Here is a 13,778-nt window from a genome sequence, read left to right as displayed (position 1 = left end):
ATTATATATAGCTTTTAACGAGATAACATGTTACAAAACAATTTGGCTTCCCTGCTCCATCGACAAGCCTCGCAATCTACATCCATCACTTGTTCGTAGCCATCCCACGTTACTGTTAGTCTAATGTTACCCTCCTCCTCTTCATGGTTGCAAAATCGAGATTGCCGTGGCACAACAACATTAATATTGTTAACCCACATTGCTCGCATCATCTTATTAATTCTTTCTCGGCATTTTGGGATATTACCAATTACCAAGGTGGTCAAAATTTGGAGGCCCTGCAAACTCCACTCTCCACCCGAGCAAAATAGGATCATGCCATAGACGTAGGAAGCCTCCACGTGTCCCTTTTGCATGGCTGTTTTTAAATGGTCAAGCCCCGATTCCACTTTTAGAAAGGTGAAATACTCAACCTGGTTGTTGCGCGCAATAATGATCGTAAAACTCAAATTAATTCAATACGTACGTTTATTAATAATAATTAAATATGTTGAATAAAATATAATTAAATGAAAAGGAATTGATTACCATCCCTTGACGGTAAAGAGCTTCTGGATTACCACTCTCCAAGCACCGCTTGAAGAACAAAGAAGCTTCTTCATGTTTCAACCATTCATGGATTAGAGGGATTTTTTCAATCGAAATACGTTCAAGAACATATTCATCTTCGGCTGCTCGACGAAGGTCTTTGCAACTAACAAAGTACGTAAAGGCTAATTAATCAGTAAATATATATAAAAACTAATTAAGGTAGTCGACCCAATAATAATAATTAATTAAAGATAAGTAATGAAACTTTTAACTGACCATTGTTTGATCGTAAAGAGGTCGGTGAAGGAAGAGGAGGCAACTCGACCCAATGCTTCGAGCAGCAAGTCAAAAGGGAGAGACATAATGGAGCAGGTTGTATCATTAGATGAATTTGGTGGGTCTTCGCTTAGATTGGAGCGAAGAAACTGCATGGTTGGTACGTAATGTAATGTAAAAGAAGGAAGGAATGATTTTTGTGGATTGTTAATGTTGAAAGCTGTAGTAATTGTGAATTTGTGATGGCCTCTCCAACCAAATATATGCATCTGTATTTATTTATAGGGTTTTTACATTGCATGAATCTAATTCCCAGTTAAAAAAGGAAACTAAACCCAAATCTAGTCAAATTAGAATTTGCCTGTTTTAGAAGTTTCTATTTCCAATGTTAGTGTTAACTCCAATTAGAATTAGAATTAGAATTTGAATTTGAATTTGAATGGTTTAAGCAAAATCAATCAGGTTTGTATATTGATAGCTTGGGTTCGGGGTTTCCCATAATATTGTGTTCAAAGACGATTTGGATAGTGCAATAATGACGTGGTGAGGAGTAAATTTCCTCTAAAAAAAAAAAAAGAAGAAGATGAATTGGACCCTTGCCAACTACTTCCCTCTCAAAAAAGGAATTACAAAGGGAAATTGTACTTAAAAATTTAAAGTGTTTTTGAGAATGTGAATTCAATTTAGAAAAAAAAAAAAAGGAAAAAGATGAATTGGACCAAACATTGGACCCGACAAGAATTAAAAGCGTTGTTTTTAGGTTAAAATAGGCTCAAATTATTTAAAAAAGTGTAATTGGGCCTAAGGCATTCCATCAAGGAAAAGACGTGTTGGGCTTCAGTTTGCCCCTAATAAATACCCAAATGAGTCCACTTTATAAGTTGGGCCATTTATAGAGTCCTGCTGTCAAGGGCATTTTGGTCAATTTCTGTGCAGATTTTTAGGTTTAAATGGCTTATTTATAGAGTTTTTTTTTAGTACTGCTGTTCATCTAATTTAGGTGACACTTTTTCATTACCTAATAAAAATGTGTCACCTCCGTCTTTAATTTAAATAAATAATATTATTTTTTTTTGATCTAGAAATAGCCATCTTATTGGGCAGTTAAATAAGTAGGGTTGGTAATTACTTGACTTAGAATAGGTTACTAGACTTAGAATAGGTGTGGGTGGCATACGATCCACAATTAGAGAGGGTCATTAGGAATTATTACAAGTTCATGTCTTAAAAGTAATATTGTTATTAAATGCGATTAACCTAAAATTCTAACTTAATATTATTATTATGTATTTATAATAAATTAAGTTGAAGCTTAATTTATCTAACTTAATAAAAAAAATTAAATTAATTATAGTAATTGAGTTAAGCTTCAAATATTAAATTCCAACATTAAGTGTGATGAATTTTCAACAACCAAGTGGAGGCCGACAGTCGAACCATTCTTCAAGTGCATGCACCAACCAACAGTCAAACCATTCTTCAAGTGCTTGCACACCCATTGATGCATCATTCATTATGTCATAATTATTATCTTTAAAAACAATAATTAATATTACTTATAAAAATATCATTATTTTTCGCACTAAAATATCACCAACTCCAAGTACAGACATAAAGGAAAAGACAAATGAACCCATTGATGCATCATTAACGGATTGGATTTAATTTACCCCTATATTTGTATATATATATTTTTAATATTTAAATAATTTTATTAATTAATATAAATATATTATATTGTAACATATTATACCAATCATTAAGAGTGTATTGAAATTTAAGTGTATTCGTCGGTAATATATTTGATGTTTCTGTTTATTTTTTGTTTCTATATAAATAGTTTTCAAAATTAATAAATATATTCCTTTAATATCTCTAGAAAGAAAAAAATTTTAAAGTAACGTCGGTAATGATTAAGTTTTAATAAATATAATTTTTTTAATTTTAAAATAATTTTTTATTGATTCAATAAGTGCACTTCTTTTAAAAAAATATATAAAGGTAATAAATGAATTACGTTTTATAATATTTTATTAATTAATAATTTTTAAAAATAAAAATAATAAACCTTATCTAAAAATAAGTATATTTATTAAACACAATCTTCTATTTCCTTTTTTGTTGTAATTTAAGTTTCTGACAATATCAAAGATTATTGCCAAACGTACGGTCTTAATTGTGCCACGTGTGTGGACAATTTGAGGTTGGTTTTTAAATTAAAAGAAAAAATTTAAGCAATAGCATATACATTTAGTAGTATAGTTAATTATATATATCACCATCGTAACTTTTGATGTGTCCGGTTTAGTATGCAATAGCTAAAACCAAAAGGTTCCAAACAATGAATACATGTCACAGCACCATTAAATAAAGTAACTTGACATTAAGATTAGAGGTAATATTTATTTTATTAATTTAGTAATGATAATTAAGACTGATAAGTACAGTTGTACACGAATGGTGTGACTCACAATCTTGAGTCCTCTTTAATTATGTAGCCCCCACTCTATAATAATATACAAACATGAGATTGTTATGTTTTTTGGCACCATTAACTTTAAAATAACAGACGTGACATTTTTTCATTAATTTATATAAAATTCACGAGCGACATATCAGCATTGGCACTATCTACAATTAAAGTCAAACAAAAGGTTACTTATTCGACTTCACTTCTATAGGCATAATCAAATGTCCCATAATGACAATCAAATGTCAAATCTATGTTAAATCATTCAATTAGAGTTAAAATAATAACTCCATAGGAAAAAGTGGGAGCCCACTGACACTGAGGTTTTTAAATTTCACTGGAATTTAATAAATTTTAATAATTAATTTCGAACAATCATAACTTTCATTATTTTACGAATTAATTACATCAATAATCATCTAATTTTATATTTTATTATTGTTTAGTCACTAATTTTTAAAATATTATATATTAATTATTAATATTTCAAAATTATTATTATTTAGTCACTAAATTTTAAAATATTACATGTTAGTCATTAATATTTCAAAATCGTTTCTTACTCATCACTCGTTAGCTACTGAATTTTAAGTTCATGAGTGACGAATGAAAAATGATTTTGAAATATTAATGACTAACAAGTAACATTTTAAAGTTTAATGATTAAATAATAACAATTTTGAAATATTAGTGACTAACATATAACATTTCAAAGTTCAATAATTAAATAGTAACAGAATATAAAGTTGAATAATTATTAATCTAATTAACTTGCTATTTTAATAAATTTATCAACTTAATAAATTTTCTAAACAAAATATAAAATAATTAATATCTTTGACTCTAATCAAAGCATTATATTTATGTCAAAATACATGACATAAAAAGTAATTATGAAAAAGTAAGAAACACGCGTGACTGCGACTTAACTTTGTTGGTCATTCATGTTCAATCACTTTGTAGTAGTTGTGGGCCCGACCAAATGGATAAATAGATACCATACAAAAAGGAAATAAGAAAATAATATTTAAAAAATTAAAAATAAAAATGCAGAAGAAATGTATAATTAAAAAAAATAATGATTTTTTAATATAATTTTTAATATAAAAAATAATTATTCAATTAAAGACAAATATAAATTTTATTATTTATTTAAATAAACATAAATACAAATTAATTCTGTATTTAACGTGATTGTTGAGATAAGAGACAAAATTACTTTTGTTTTTAAATCGTAGAATAAAAATAATTTTCAACTCACGTATTTTTATATTTTAAAAAATATAAAAACATCTCTGAAATATTTTTTTTAATGTTACTTTAACCTTTGGACACCACAGGCTGTCAGCCTTTTCTTGATTTATAAATGATAAAAAGATAAAAGGAAAATGGGAAAATCAGATGACACACCGCACATGGCACGGCAATCGGCATCATGGCACTTGGGCTTAAAAGTGGTGGGTTGGGTGGGCGTCTCCTTTTTTCTATCTCCCCGACCAAATCTTTATTTAATTTTGTTAGTGTCGTGTTATTTTAGATAATAATGTTAATAAGTGTCTTAAAAATATTTGTTAATGTATATATGTATTTATTATATATTATTTTTAATTTTTAAATCATTGAATATAATAAAATGTAAAAACATATATGCAATACACCTTTAACTAGTATTCCAATATTATTTTATTATTTTTATTTTTATGTACTATTTTTAATTAAAAGAAGTTAGTAATTAATTGTCAATTCATAGAATTGACTCAGCAAGTAATGAGTCCTTTTCCTAAAATTGTACCCTTTTTTCTCTTAAGCTCTTTAAAATGTAGATATCTCCCTTTTTTTTTAATTTTTTTTTGTTTTCAAGTTATACCCCATTTTCATTTGGCTTATCCATCAAATAATAGAAAAGAAACATTGGCCCCAATCACACGGAGTATTACTATTCATCCTCGCTGTAGATGAATAGCAGTGACATGAAAGAGTATATTTGGTAGATTTATTTTTCCTTCCCTCTTTTCTCACTCTCTCAATGCTCTCTTTTGGCACACTTACACACTCCCTTATGCAAAATTTTCCCTCCCTTTCTTTTTCTCTCAAAAGCTAAATCTCTAACTTAAGGATTCTTTTTTACTGACCTCACATATAAAGAGAGGAGGTTAATCACGCAATTCAATGATCAAGTATCGAACACAGGACCTCTTACCAACTACAGTCCAAACCTCTCAAGACATGTTCGTCCCTAATCGCTAGGCTATGCTTGTGGAGCCCCTTTTCTCTCTCACAACATCCCCTCTTTATCCCTCCAATCACACTCCCTCCCCCAGCAAATTTATCTATAGATTCAATTTAAGTGCTCATTAACATTACTTATGCAAGTCTTAATTTTAATCTAATGATTTATTATGAACAGAATCAAAAAAAATTTTGTCCATTTAATGAAAGCATCCTATCCTGTAGTAATTATTAATTTTAATTTTTTAAATAAAATATAAACGTGTACCTCAATTTTCTCTCTTTTTCTTGTTCTTTTTGCCTTTACATTTTTTTTCTTAGAAATATTTAAAAAAATTTAAAGATAAAATACACATGCACCTCAATTTTTAAATTTTTTTCTTGTCCTTTTCACTTTTACATATTTTCTTCTTAAAAACAAACTTGAAAAATGCAGGAGAGATTAATGTAATGCCTTATTTTTTCTAAGCAAGCCTTAATTCGAGATTTCGAGGATATTTTTTTTGTTAACAAACATTCAACTTATATTCCACGTAAATTAAATCCAGACAATCCCAATCTATTATTTCAGCATATTAATTTAAAAAAATAAGTTAAAACTAGTAATATCATCACGTCAACAGAAATAGAATCGAAAACTCAAATTTCACATAACCAAATTTACTTTATTTATAACATAGAAATTGAATCATCATTTGACATGACATTTTCAAAACATAATACATAGAGACTCATCTCTTAACAACAACTACTAAACACTTCTAACATAGACAAAATATAAGGTAAAGATCACCAACGTAAATGACGACTACATCTCGATAACCTATTTTCCTTTAGCGTCGCTACTTTCACCTGGAACATTTGAATATTTCAGGAACACAGTTCAAATTAGATGCTGAATCATCTAAGTAAGAGTTCAAATACATTTTTATGAATATATGCAAGGCCATGAAGCAAAACCGACATATCCCAACATGATCCAGTCTAAGAGAATCCCACATAGTACTTAACCATAACCGAAAAAAAATGCAATCTCTCTAAAGGCAACACAACCTAATTGATACATTGGCATAACACAATCATACTTAAGAGGGACAACCTCAATGCATGAACCCGAATATTACCCCCATATCATGTTAGGCATTACGCTTCCACTCAAAAACATTTCGGATTTTAACAAAACTCTGGCCACAAGATGATCAATACTATCCCCAGAATCAACGCCCACTTAGACAATAATGCTATTTCTCAAAGGAACCTGGGGTGGTGTTCACTCTCAACCCTGTTACTAGAGCCAACATTCGGGGTGGTGTCAACTCTCAGTCCCACCACTTGAGTACCATAGGGTGAAGTCCGTCTCAGCCCTGTCCTAAGTAGGTCACATAATATTAATTCTTGGCGTGCATCCCGAGTGTTATCACTCAAGTGCCACACACAAGTTGACAACCCACATCCCACAGGGACAACACACAAGCATGCCAATGACACATGCCATGATTCGATGCATCATGAAAATAACATTTCAATGTACACAATTTATCGCACAAAATTCAATGTACATGTATAAAACATTTTGGGATGAATCTCCCACATGAAAATAACCTGTCGTAGGTCAAATCGATTGCATAAAACAAATCCAGTATTGGGTCAAACCACCCAAAATAAAATCAAGTTTTAAATAAGAGCACTCATAGTAAATCAAGTTTAAGGTAAGAACCACTCACAATAAACCGAGTTATAGGGCGAACACTCACCTTGAATGTATCTCAGACCACCTCAATTATCGTGTCAATCTCGATTTTCGCTCTAACCCTCCTCCTTCATTTTACAGATTTCTCTTCTCTTTCTCAAGTACAACTCATTCACCTCAATCTCTCTCAAATAGAATGATTTTGAGAACAATTCCATGACCCTATTTACAGGCTTGAACTCCAAAGTGATCCAAATGCATAATGTATTAACTTTTGAAATTCACAATCATAACTCATACGGACTCACCATACCTCACATCACATCACCTTAAGGCCATACCCTCAATTAATTTCATAATCCCATTTTAAACTTTGCATAATTGTTATTACACCCTCAAATATCAAATTAATAACCATCGAGATACTTAAAATCTAAAATTAATAATTTCAAATTTACTCAATAAATACATTTCGTCCATGCACCCTCACAAGACCTTTGTTTCATCTCGAAATCACTTCAGGGTTGATTCTTACATAAAATTGGAGCCCACTTAGGGTTTCGTTTACTTTCCGAAAGTCCTCAACGGCGATTTAATATTTTAACTTGAATCATAGCTGTACTGAAAATAGTATTAATTTTGATTTCTTTTAATACCATAAATCCTATATCGGAATGCTTGTTAATACCATATTATTTTTTTTAGACATCAAGGTTCCAAGGCACTCCCTACGGTTGATTCGGAAACTTTTTTTTTTATTATCAAGTTAAGTTTTGATATTTTAATCTCACTTAAATTATGTGACAATCTTATACTGAAACATGGTATTACAATTGAGCTACTTGTAGAGAAAACTTTATAAAAATGTTTGTTTTTAAGAAAAAAAAAACATTTTATCTTTAATTTTTTTAAATGTTTCTAAGAAAAAAAAATTGAGCTACACGTTTATATTTTATTTTTTTAATTTTATTGAAAAATTAAAATTAATTGATTATAGTATGATATGGTGCTTTCATTAAATGGACAAAAAAAAATTAATTCTGTTTACAATAAACCATTAGATTAAAACTATAACTTGTACAAGTAATATTAATAAACACTTAAATCGAATTTATACATATATCTGAACTAAAATTAATACAAATTTTAAATTGTATTAATAAAAAATATTTGATAATAATGAAAAATGTAGAGAAATTTGTTGGGAGAGGGAATGTGGTCCGAAGGATAAAGAGATAGAACCGGCGCCCGGGGGGGGAGGGAAAAATTTGCCCAAGGGAGTGTGTAAGTGTGGCAAGAGAGAACATTGAGAGAGAGAGAGAGAGAGAGAAGAGGAAGGAAAAACAAATCTTAAAAAAGTGTAAAAGTCTGCAAAAGACACTTTCCTCGTCAATACTCAATCACACGCATAGAATAGTGAAAAGGCGGTAAAAAGGCTGAAAACCGTGCTCCTTGTACTATTGCCAGATGACCTTTGCTGGGGGATGTGACATGCAGGAAGGGAGCTTGACTCAGCCCTCCAGGTCTAAAATTCTGTCACATGTGGAAAAATAGACACCGTACGTTCTACTTGATGAGTTTGACAGATTCGTTCTGGCAGAAATTGGGCCGACGAATCACCATAGCGATAGAAAAGGAAAGAGAGCAGACCGTGCCCCCACCATTAAATACTACGACCCTTGTGGATGCCGATGTAACGTTCGATAAAAGAAGGGCAATTTTCTTGGGTGCTAAGGTAAATTCTTGGACGGAAACAAAAATGAGAGACATTTTTAATAAAGAATGAAAACTTAGAAACGTTATTTTTTTAGAAAAGTAGAAAATGAAAATATAGGATAAAGTGAAAATTTAAAAAATATAAAGATTCTTTTATAAATATAATTTTTAATATAAAAAAATATTTAAATATAAACAATACACATAAATTTCACAATGTATTTAAATTTCAAACAAACATAAACGTAAAATCCATAATACATTCAAACAACTATCAATAATATTTAGAAAAGCTCAAACATAAACATTTCAACAATATCACAATTTCTTTTTGTAAAAGATCAACTCAATAAATAGAAGTTATTTAAACATTTTTAGTAATAGACATTTAAAATTAAAAGACGTAAATAAAAAAAAATTGCAAACCATGTTTAAACTTGTTCATGACCTCCTTCCCCTAAACATCAATTAATTATTATTTAATTTTTGATAATTTATTAATAATTTTGACATTCTATAACAACTTATAGCTAATTAGAATATAAAAAACTCAAAATTGTCGATGGATGAGATGGCTAGATTGACATTGTAACTTACAATCTGAGATGAAAGGTTTAGATTGTAATTGCTCAAAACTTTGCATAAAGAGTAAAAAATATATATATGTATATATATAAAGAGAGAGAGATGGGGGCTTACAGAAGGGAATCGACATCTGTAACGGCAACGAGAGGGCAGAGAAATAACTACCGGCGGTAAGGGCGATTGAAGGACTGGCAGCGATGGCGATCGAAGCACTGGAAGCAGACAACGGAGCGGCGAGGGCGATCGATGCACTGGAAGCAAACGGCAATCGCTGAGAAGAAGCCGCCGCACTGGAATAAGAAAATGAAAAAGAAGAAGCTACCACACTAGAAGAAGAAGAAGAAGAAGAAGAAAAAGAAGAAGCCACCGCACTGGAAGAAGAAAAAGAAGAGGAAGAAGAAAATAGGGAAAAGAAAATAGGTCCCAAATTTTTAAGGGATTCAAGTCTTTGGGCATGGCAGCACTCGCTGGAAACATGTTTCTAGTCAAGTATCTTAAATTACGAAATGGTCCAAAATTTTGCAAAAATTACACAAATGATCCGAAAAACGTTTCGGGCCGTTTTTTCCGTTTCTGAAATGGGAAACAGTTCGGAAATGGCATCTCCAAACTGTTTCCATGCTTCACAGCCTTAAGGGCCCCCACAAATTGATCCATGTATGTGGAAGGAGTTAATCACGATACACGACAACACATTAGGTATGAGACACAGTGTATGGTGCCCACAAGGAGCCACTCACACAGGAGGGTGAAACTCTCACACTGCGACTGTCATGACTCGAACCTGTATTCTTGGGTGCAATTTGCTACCTGAAAACCAACTGTGCTACGCCCATGGAGGCAAGAAGGGCAATTTTCTGGTCAAGAGATAGTCTAGCAAGGAACGATCTTAAAAAATAAAAAATATTTGTTGTCCTTATATTTGTGGTTATACTAGAAGTTGAAATCTACTTGTTGGATTTTTTTATTTATCTTTTTTGTTGAAATCGTGTGGTCAAATAGCAGGAGGCACTCATAATGATACGTTAATAAAAAATAAAAAAAAACAAATTGCGCAAATGATAGCGCATAATCTAAAAATAAAAAAGAAAAGTAACTTTAGTTGGTATACGATCGATAAAAGAAAGGCAACTTTAGTTGGTGTATTGATTGAGTCTTCCGTTTTGAATTTATTTTTAATTTTATATTTTAAATATTTATTTTTAAAATTTTAAAAATATATTTTTTTTGTTATTTTAAAAAATTGTTTTTTAAAATAAAAATTAAAAAATACATTTTTTATTTTAAAAAATTATTTTATATTTTTTTCTCTTTTCTTATTCTATTCTACAGCTCCCTACATCTTTTTTTATTGCCGACAACCACCGTCGGTCATAGATTCACACGATCAGAACCTATCATTAGAAACTCCAAATTAAGAGGGTTAACATACATAAAAATGGGCCAAATTTAAAGGCTGAATTTTTGTAGATCTAATTTTTAATTTTCTATCAATACCTATATATGCATTGCCAATCGCCACTAGTCATTGTGGTTGGTGGTTTCCAACGATCAAAAGCAACCATCTGACACCCAAGGGCCCATCAATCAATATACCTAAAAATCAGTGAGATCCAACGGTCAAATCTTCTTAGATCTAATGGCAACCAACAAGATTGAATGATGGTTGAGACAAGATAGGAGAAATGAGACAACCGACAAGATCAAATAGTAGGGGGCGATCGACGACAGCTTGTGGAGGTGACAAAGATGACGGGCAAAGTCGATGGCGACTCGTGACAATAACGGAGATGATGGGCGTGGTTGACGATCAAGGCTTGAGAGAGAAAGAGAAAAGAGAAGAGAGAGAGAAAGAAGAAAGATTTGTGAAATTTGAAGAGAGGGAAGGGGGTTGTGTGTTTTCTGTGTTTTAAGTCACATTTTGTTGTTCTGGGTTTTATTTATAAAAAAAATTATTTTCAAAAACACGTTTTTGAAATTAACAAAATAAATGTATTTTTAATATTTTAAAAAATTAAAAATTTAAAATGATCTAAAAAAAATAAAGAGAACACAGCCTTAATTTTTATGGCACTTCAAATTATTTTATTAGTAGTTTGCATGTCGTAGAAAGTGCAACGAGTTATATAAATAATTTATTGTATATAAAAATAATATACTATATAGTTATTATATATAGATTTTTTATTTATATAATATAATATATTTTTATATCTTTTGTGGAGTATAAAGTATCTATGCCTTTTAAGTTTTATAAAATTTTTAAAATAAAGAGGGATGAGTAAGTGTGTGATTCAAATCACTTTAAGTAATTTTTAAAATTACTAAATCATAATTAACTATTTTTTAAAAAAAAAATCTTACTATTAATTTAAGCAATTTAATTATTTTTTTTTCTTGGCAATTCTAACAAATAGAGTGGGGGAGCAATTATTTCTATTTGTTCTATTTTCGTCCTCAGTTATGGGGACATCAATTTTGGGACCACGTCTCAAAGCTCTGCCACCATCTCTCAAAGCTCGAATAATGTTATTGGTATATTTTTATATATATTTTGAACTATATAAAGGTGTATCAATGACAAAAATATTTTTTATGAGGCGCATAGAGACATGTGAAATGCATGGAGGTAAGGGATATTTTGGTCATAATATTTCTTTGTGATAGTTCAAAATGTACAAAAATGATGTACATCTAGCATGATTCTTCAAAGCCCTAAGGTCACTATAGGAATTGGGTATCATTACTTTACGTTATTTGTATTTAGTTTTATTTAAATTATTAAATATACTTTTTTTAATTAATTCTTAATTTAAAATTTAATATGTATGTGTATGTTGCAAAATATAAAAATCAGTATATATATTTTATAACAATTATTTTTCTATTTAATTAAATTACTATATCAAGAATATTTTAAAAAGTAGGAACAAATACAACTTTAATTTTAAGTTCGTTCATTCCATATATAAACTTAAAAAATTTAATTAAATTATATTATATCATTTAAAGTATAATAATTTATTTATAAATAAATTTTAAATTTTAAGATTGTTTGGTTCGTTTAGTGGAGCAGCGCCCTTCTTCAATGTGGTGCTTTGGTGGCCAAACACCTCTCTCTCTCTCTCTCTCTCTCTCTGTGTGTAGTTTTCACTGCCACAAAGCCATGCACTAAATCGGATGGCATTCAAAAGCAAATTATTGCTCAAATATACATTTTTGGCTTTTTTTATTTTTTTATTATTTTAATTATATATCTGAATTGTATAATTTTAAATAAATTTAATTTTTATTCTTTGACTTTTTTTTATATACATTCAAATTTTTCAAAGTTTCGATTATATCCTTAAATTATTTATTTTTAAGTTAATTTAATTTTAAGAATAATATTTTATATAATTGATATATTTAATACTTGTACTGATTAAATACCCAACAAAATATACAAATATAAATGTGTTACATTAAATATCACTTTAAAGTGTTCAAATATTATTTTTTTTATAAATTATTATTTTAAATCTATTTTACAAACTTATAAATTAAATAAATAATTATATAATATTAATTGGACCGTCCGGGCCCAATCTCGACCCTCTCCCTCAATCTTGGCCCTTTTCTTAGGCTCAATCTCAACAGGGCTCAGGTCCAATCTCAACTCAATCTGGTCTTCCTTATGGACCCAACCTTAATCCAGCACCAATCTACCATAGCATCATTACAATCTCACTAGATATCCGCATAGCAGTCCCAGACCCTATCCTCGTTAATCCACATTAATAAGCGTCTCATCGCCACCATGCCACTACCTGAGAACCTTTACTAGCGCCAGATAACCAGTCTCATCACCTGTAAACGTACGACGCATGCATGCAGAAGAACATCTCTTTATTTTGTATCAACTAACTCTCTTCAGAGCCAAGATATGTTCTGATCCCTGACCTACTGATATACTATCTCTCTTACTCACTCGACTGTCGGAGTATTTGCAGGTGTTAGTTACCCCCTAGACGAACTCGTCGTCGGAGCTCACGCTCCACCTCCGATTGCCCTCTTTAGTTAGGAAAGAATATTAACCTTTTCTAGAAAAAATTAAAAAAAAATATTATTTAGATACTTTAAAGTTACTTTTAATGTAACACTTTTATATTTGTATATTTTGTTATATGTCTAATCAATATAAGTGTTAGATACACTAATTTATTCATGAGAAGAGGTTAACTTAACTTGAAAATTCATAGTTTAAAATATAATTGAAATAATAAAAACAAATGATAGTGT

At 30.1% G+C, this 13,778-nt stretch overlaps 1 protein-coding gene across 1 annotated transcript; it reads right to left on the bottom strand.

Annotated features, from left to right (window-relative positions):
- Positions 1-12: 12 nt before the first annotated feature.
- LOC127798289 (putative F-box protein At1g67623) lies at positions 13-1,043 on the bottom strand. Its single transcript, XM_052331752.1, has 3 exons — positions 808-1,043; positions 529-694; positions 13-413 (listed from the first exon to the last, which is right to left on the bottom strand). The coding sequence occupies exons 1-3, from the start codon at positions 960-962 to the stop codon at positions 15-17; spliced, it is 720 nt and encodes a 239-aa protein (XP_052187712.1). The 5' UTR covers positions 963-1,043; the 3' UTR covers positions 13-14.
- Between the last annotated feature and the right edge of the window lie 12,735 nt (positions 1,044-13,778).

This window comes from Diospyros lotus, chromosome 3 (genome assembly GCF_014633365.1).
Source record: "Diospyros lotus cultivar Yz01 chromosome 3, ASM1463336v1, whole genome shotgun sequence".
NCBI classification, from domain to species: Eukaryota; Viridiplantae; Streptophyta; class Magnoliopsida; order Ericales; family Ebenaceae; genus Diospyros; species Diospyros lotus.
Note: the sequence above shows the minus strand (reverse complement) of the source record. Positions and strands in the feature narration are given on the sequence as shown.

Coding starts and splice junctions, on each gene's coding strand:
- LOC127798289 (XM_052331752.1), bottom strand. CDS start 962: ATGCAGTTTCTTCGCTCCAATCTAAGCGAAGACCCACCAAATTCATCT. Junction 695..807: donor CTCTTTACGATCAAACAATG/GTCAGTTAAAAG, acceptor GTACTTTGTTAG/TTGCAAAGACCTTCGTCGAG. Junction 414..528: donor CTCTTTACCGTCAAGGGATG/GTAATCAATTCC, acceptor CGCAACAACCAG/GTTGAGTATTTCACCTTTCT.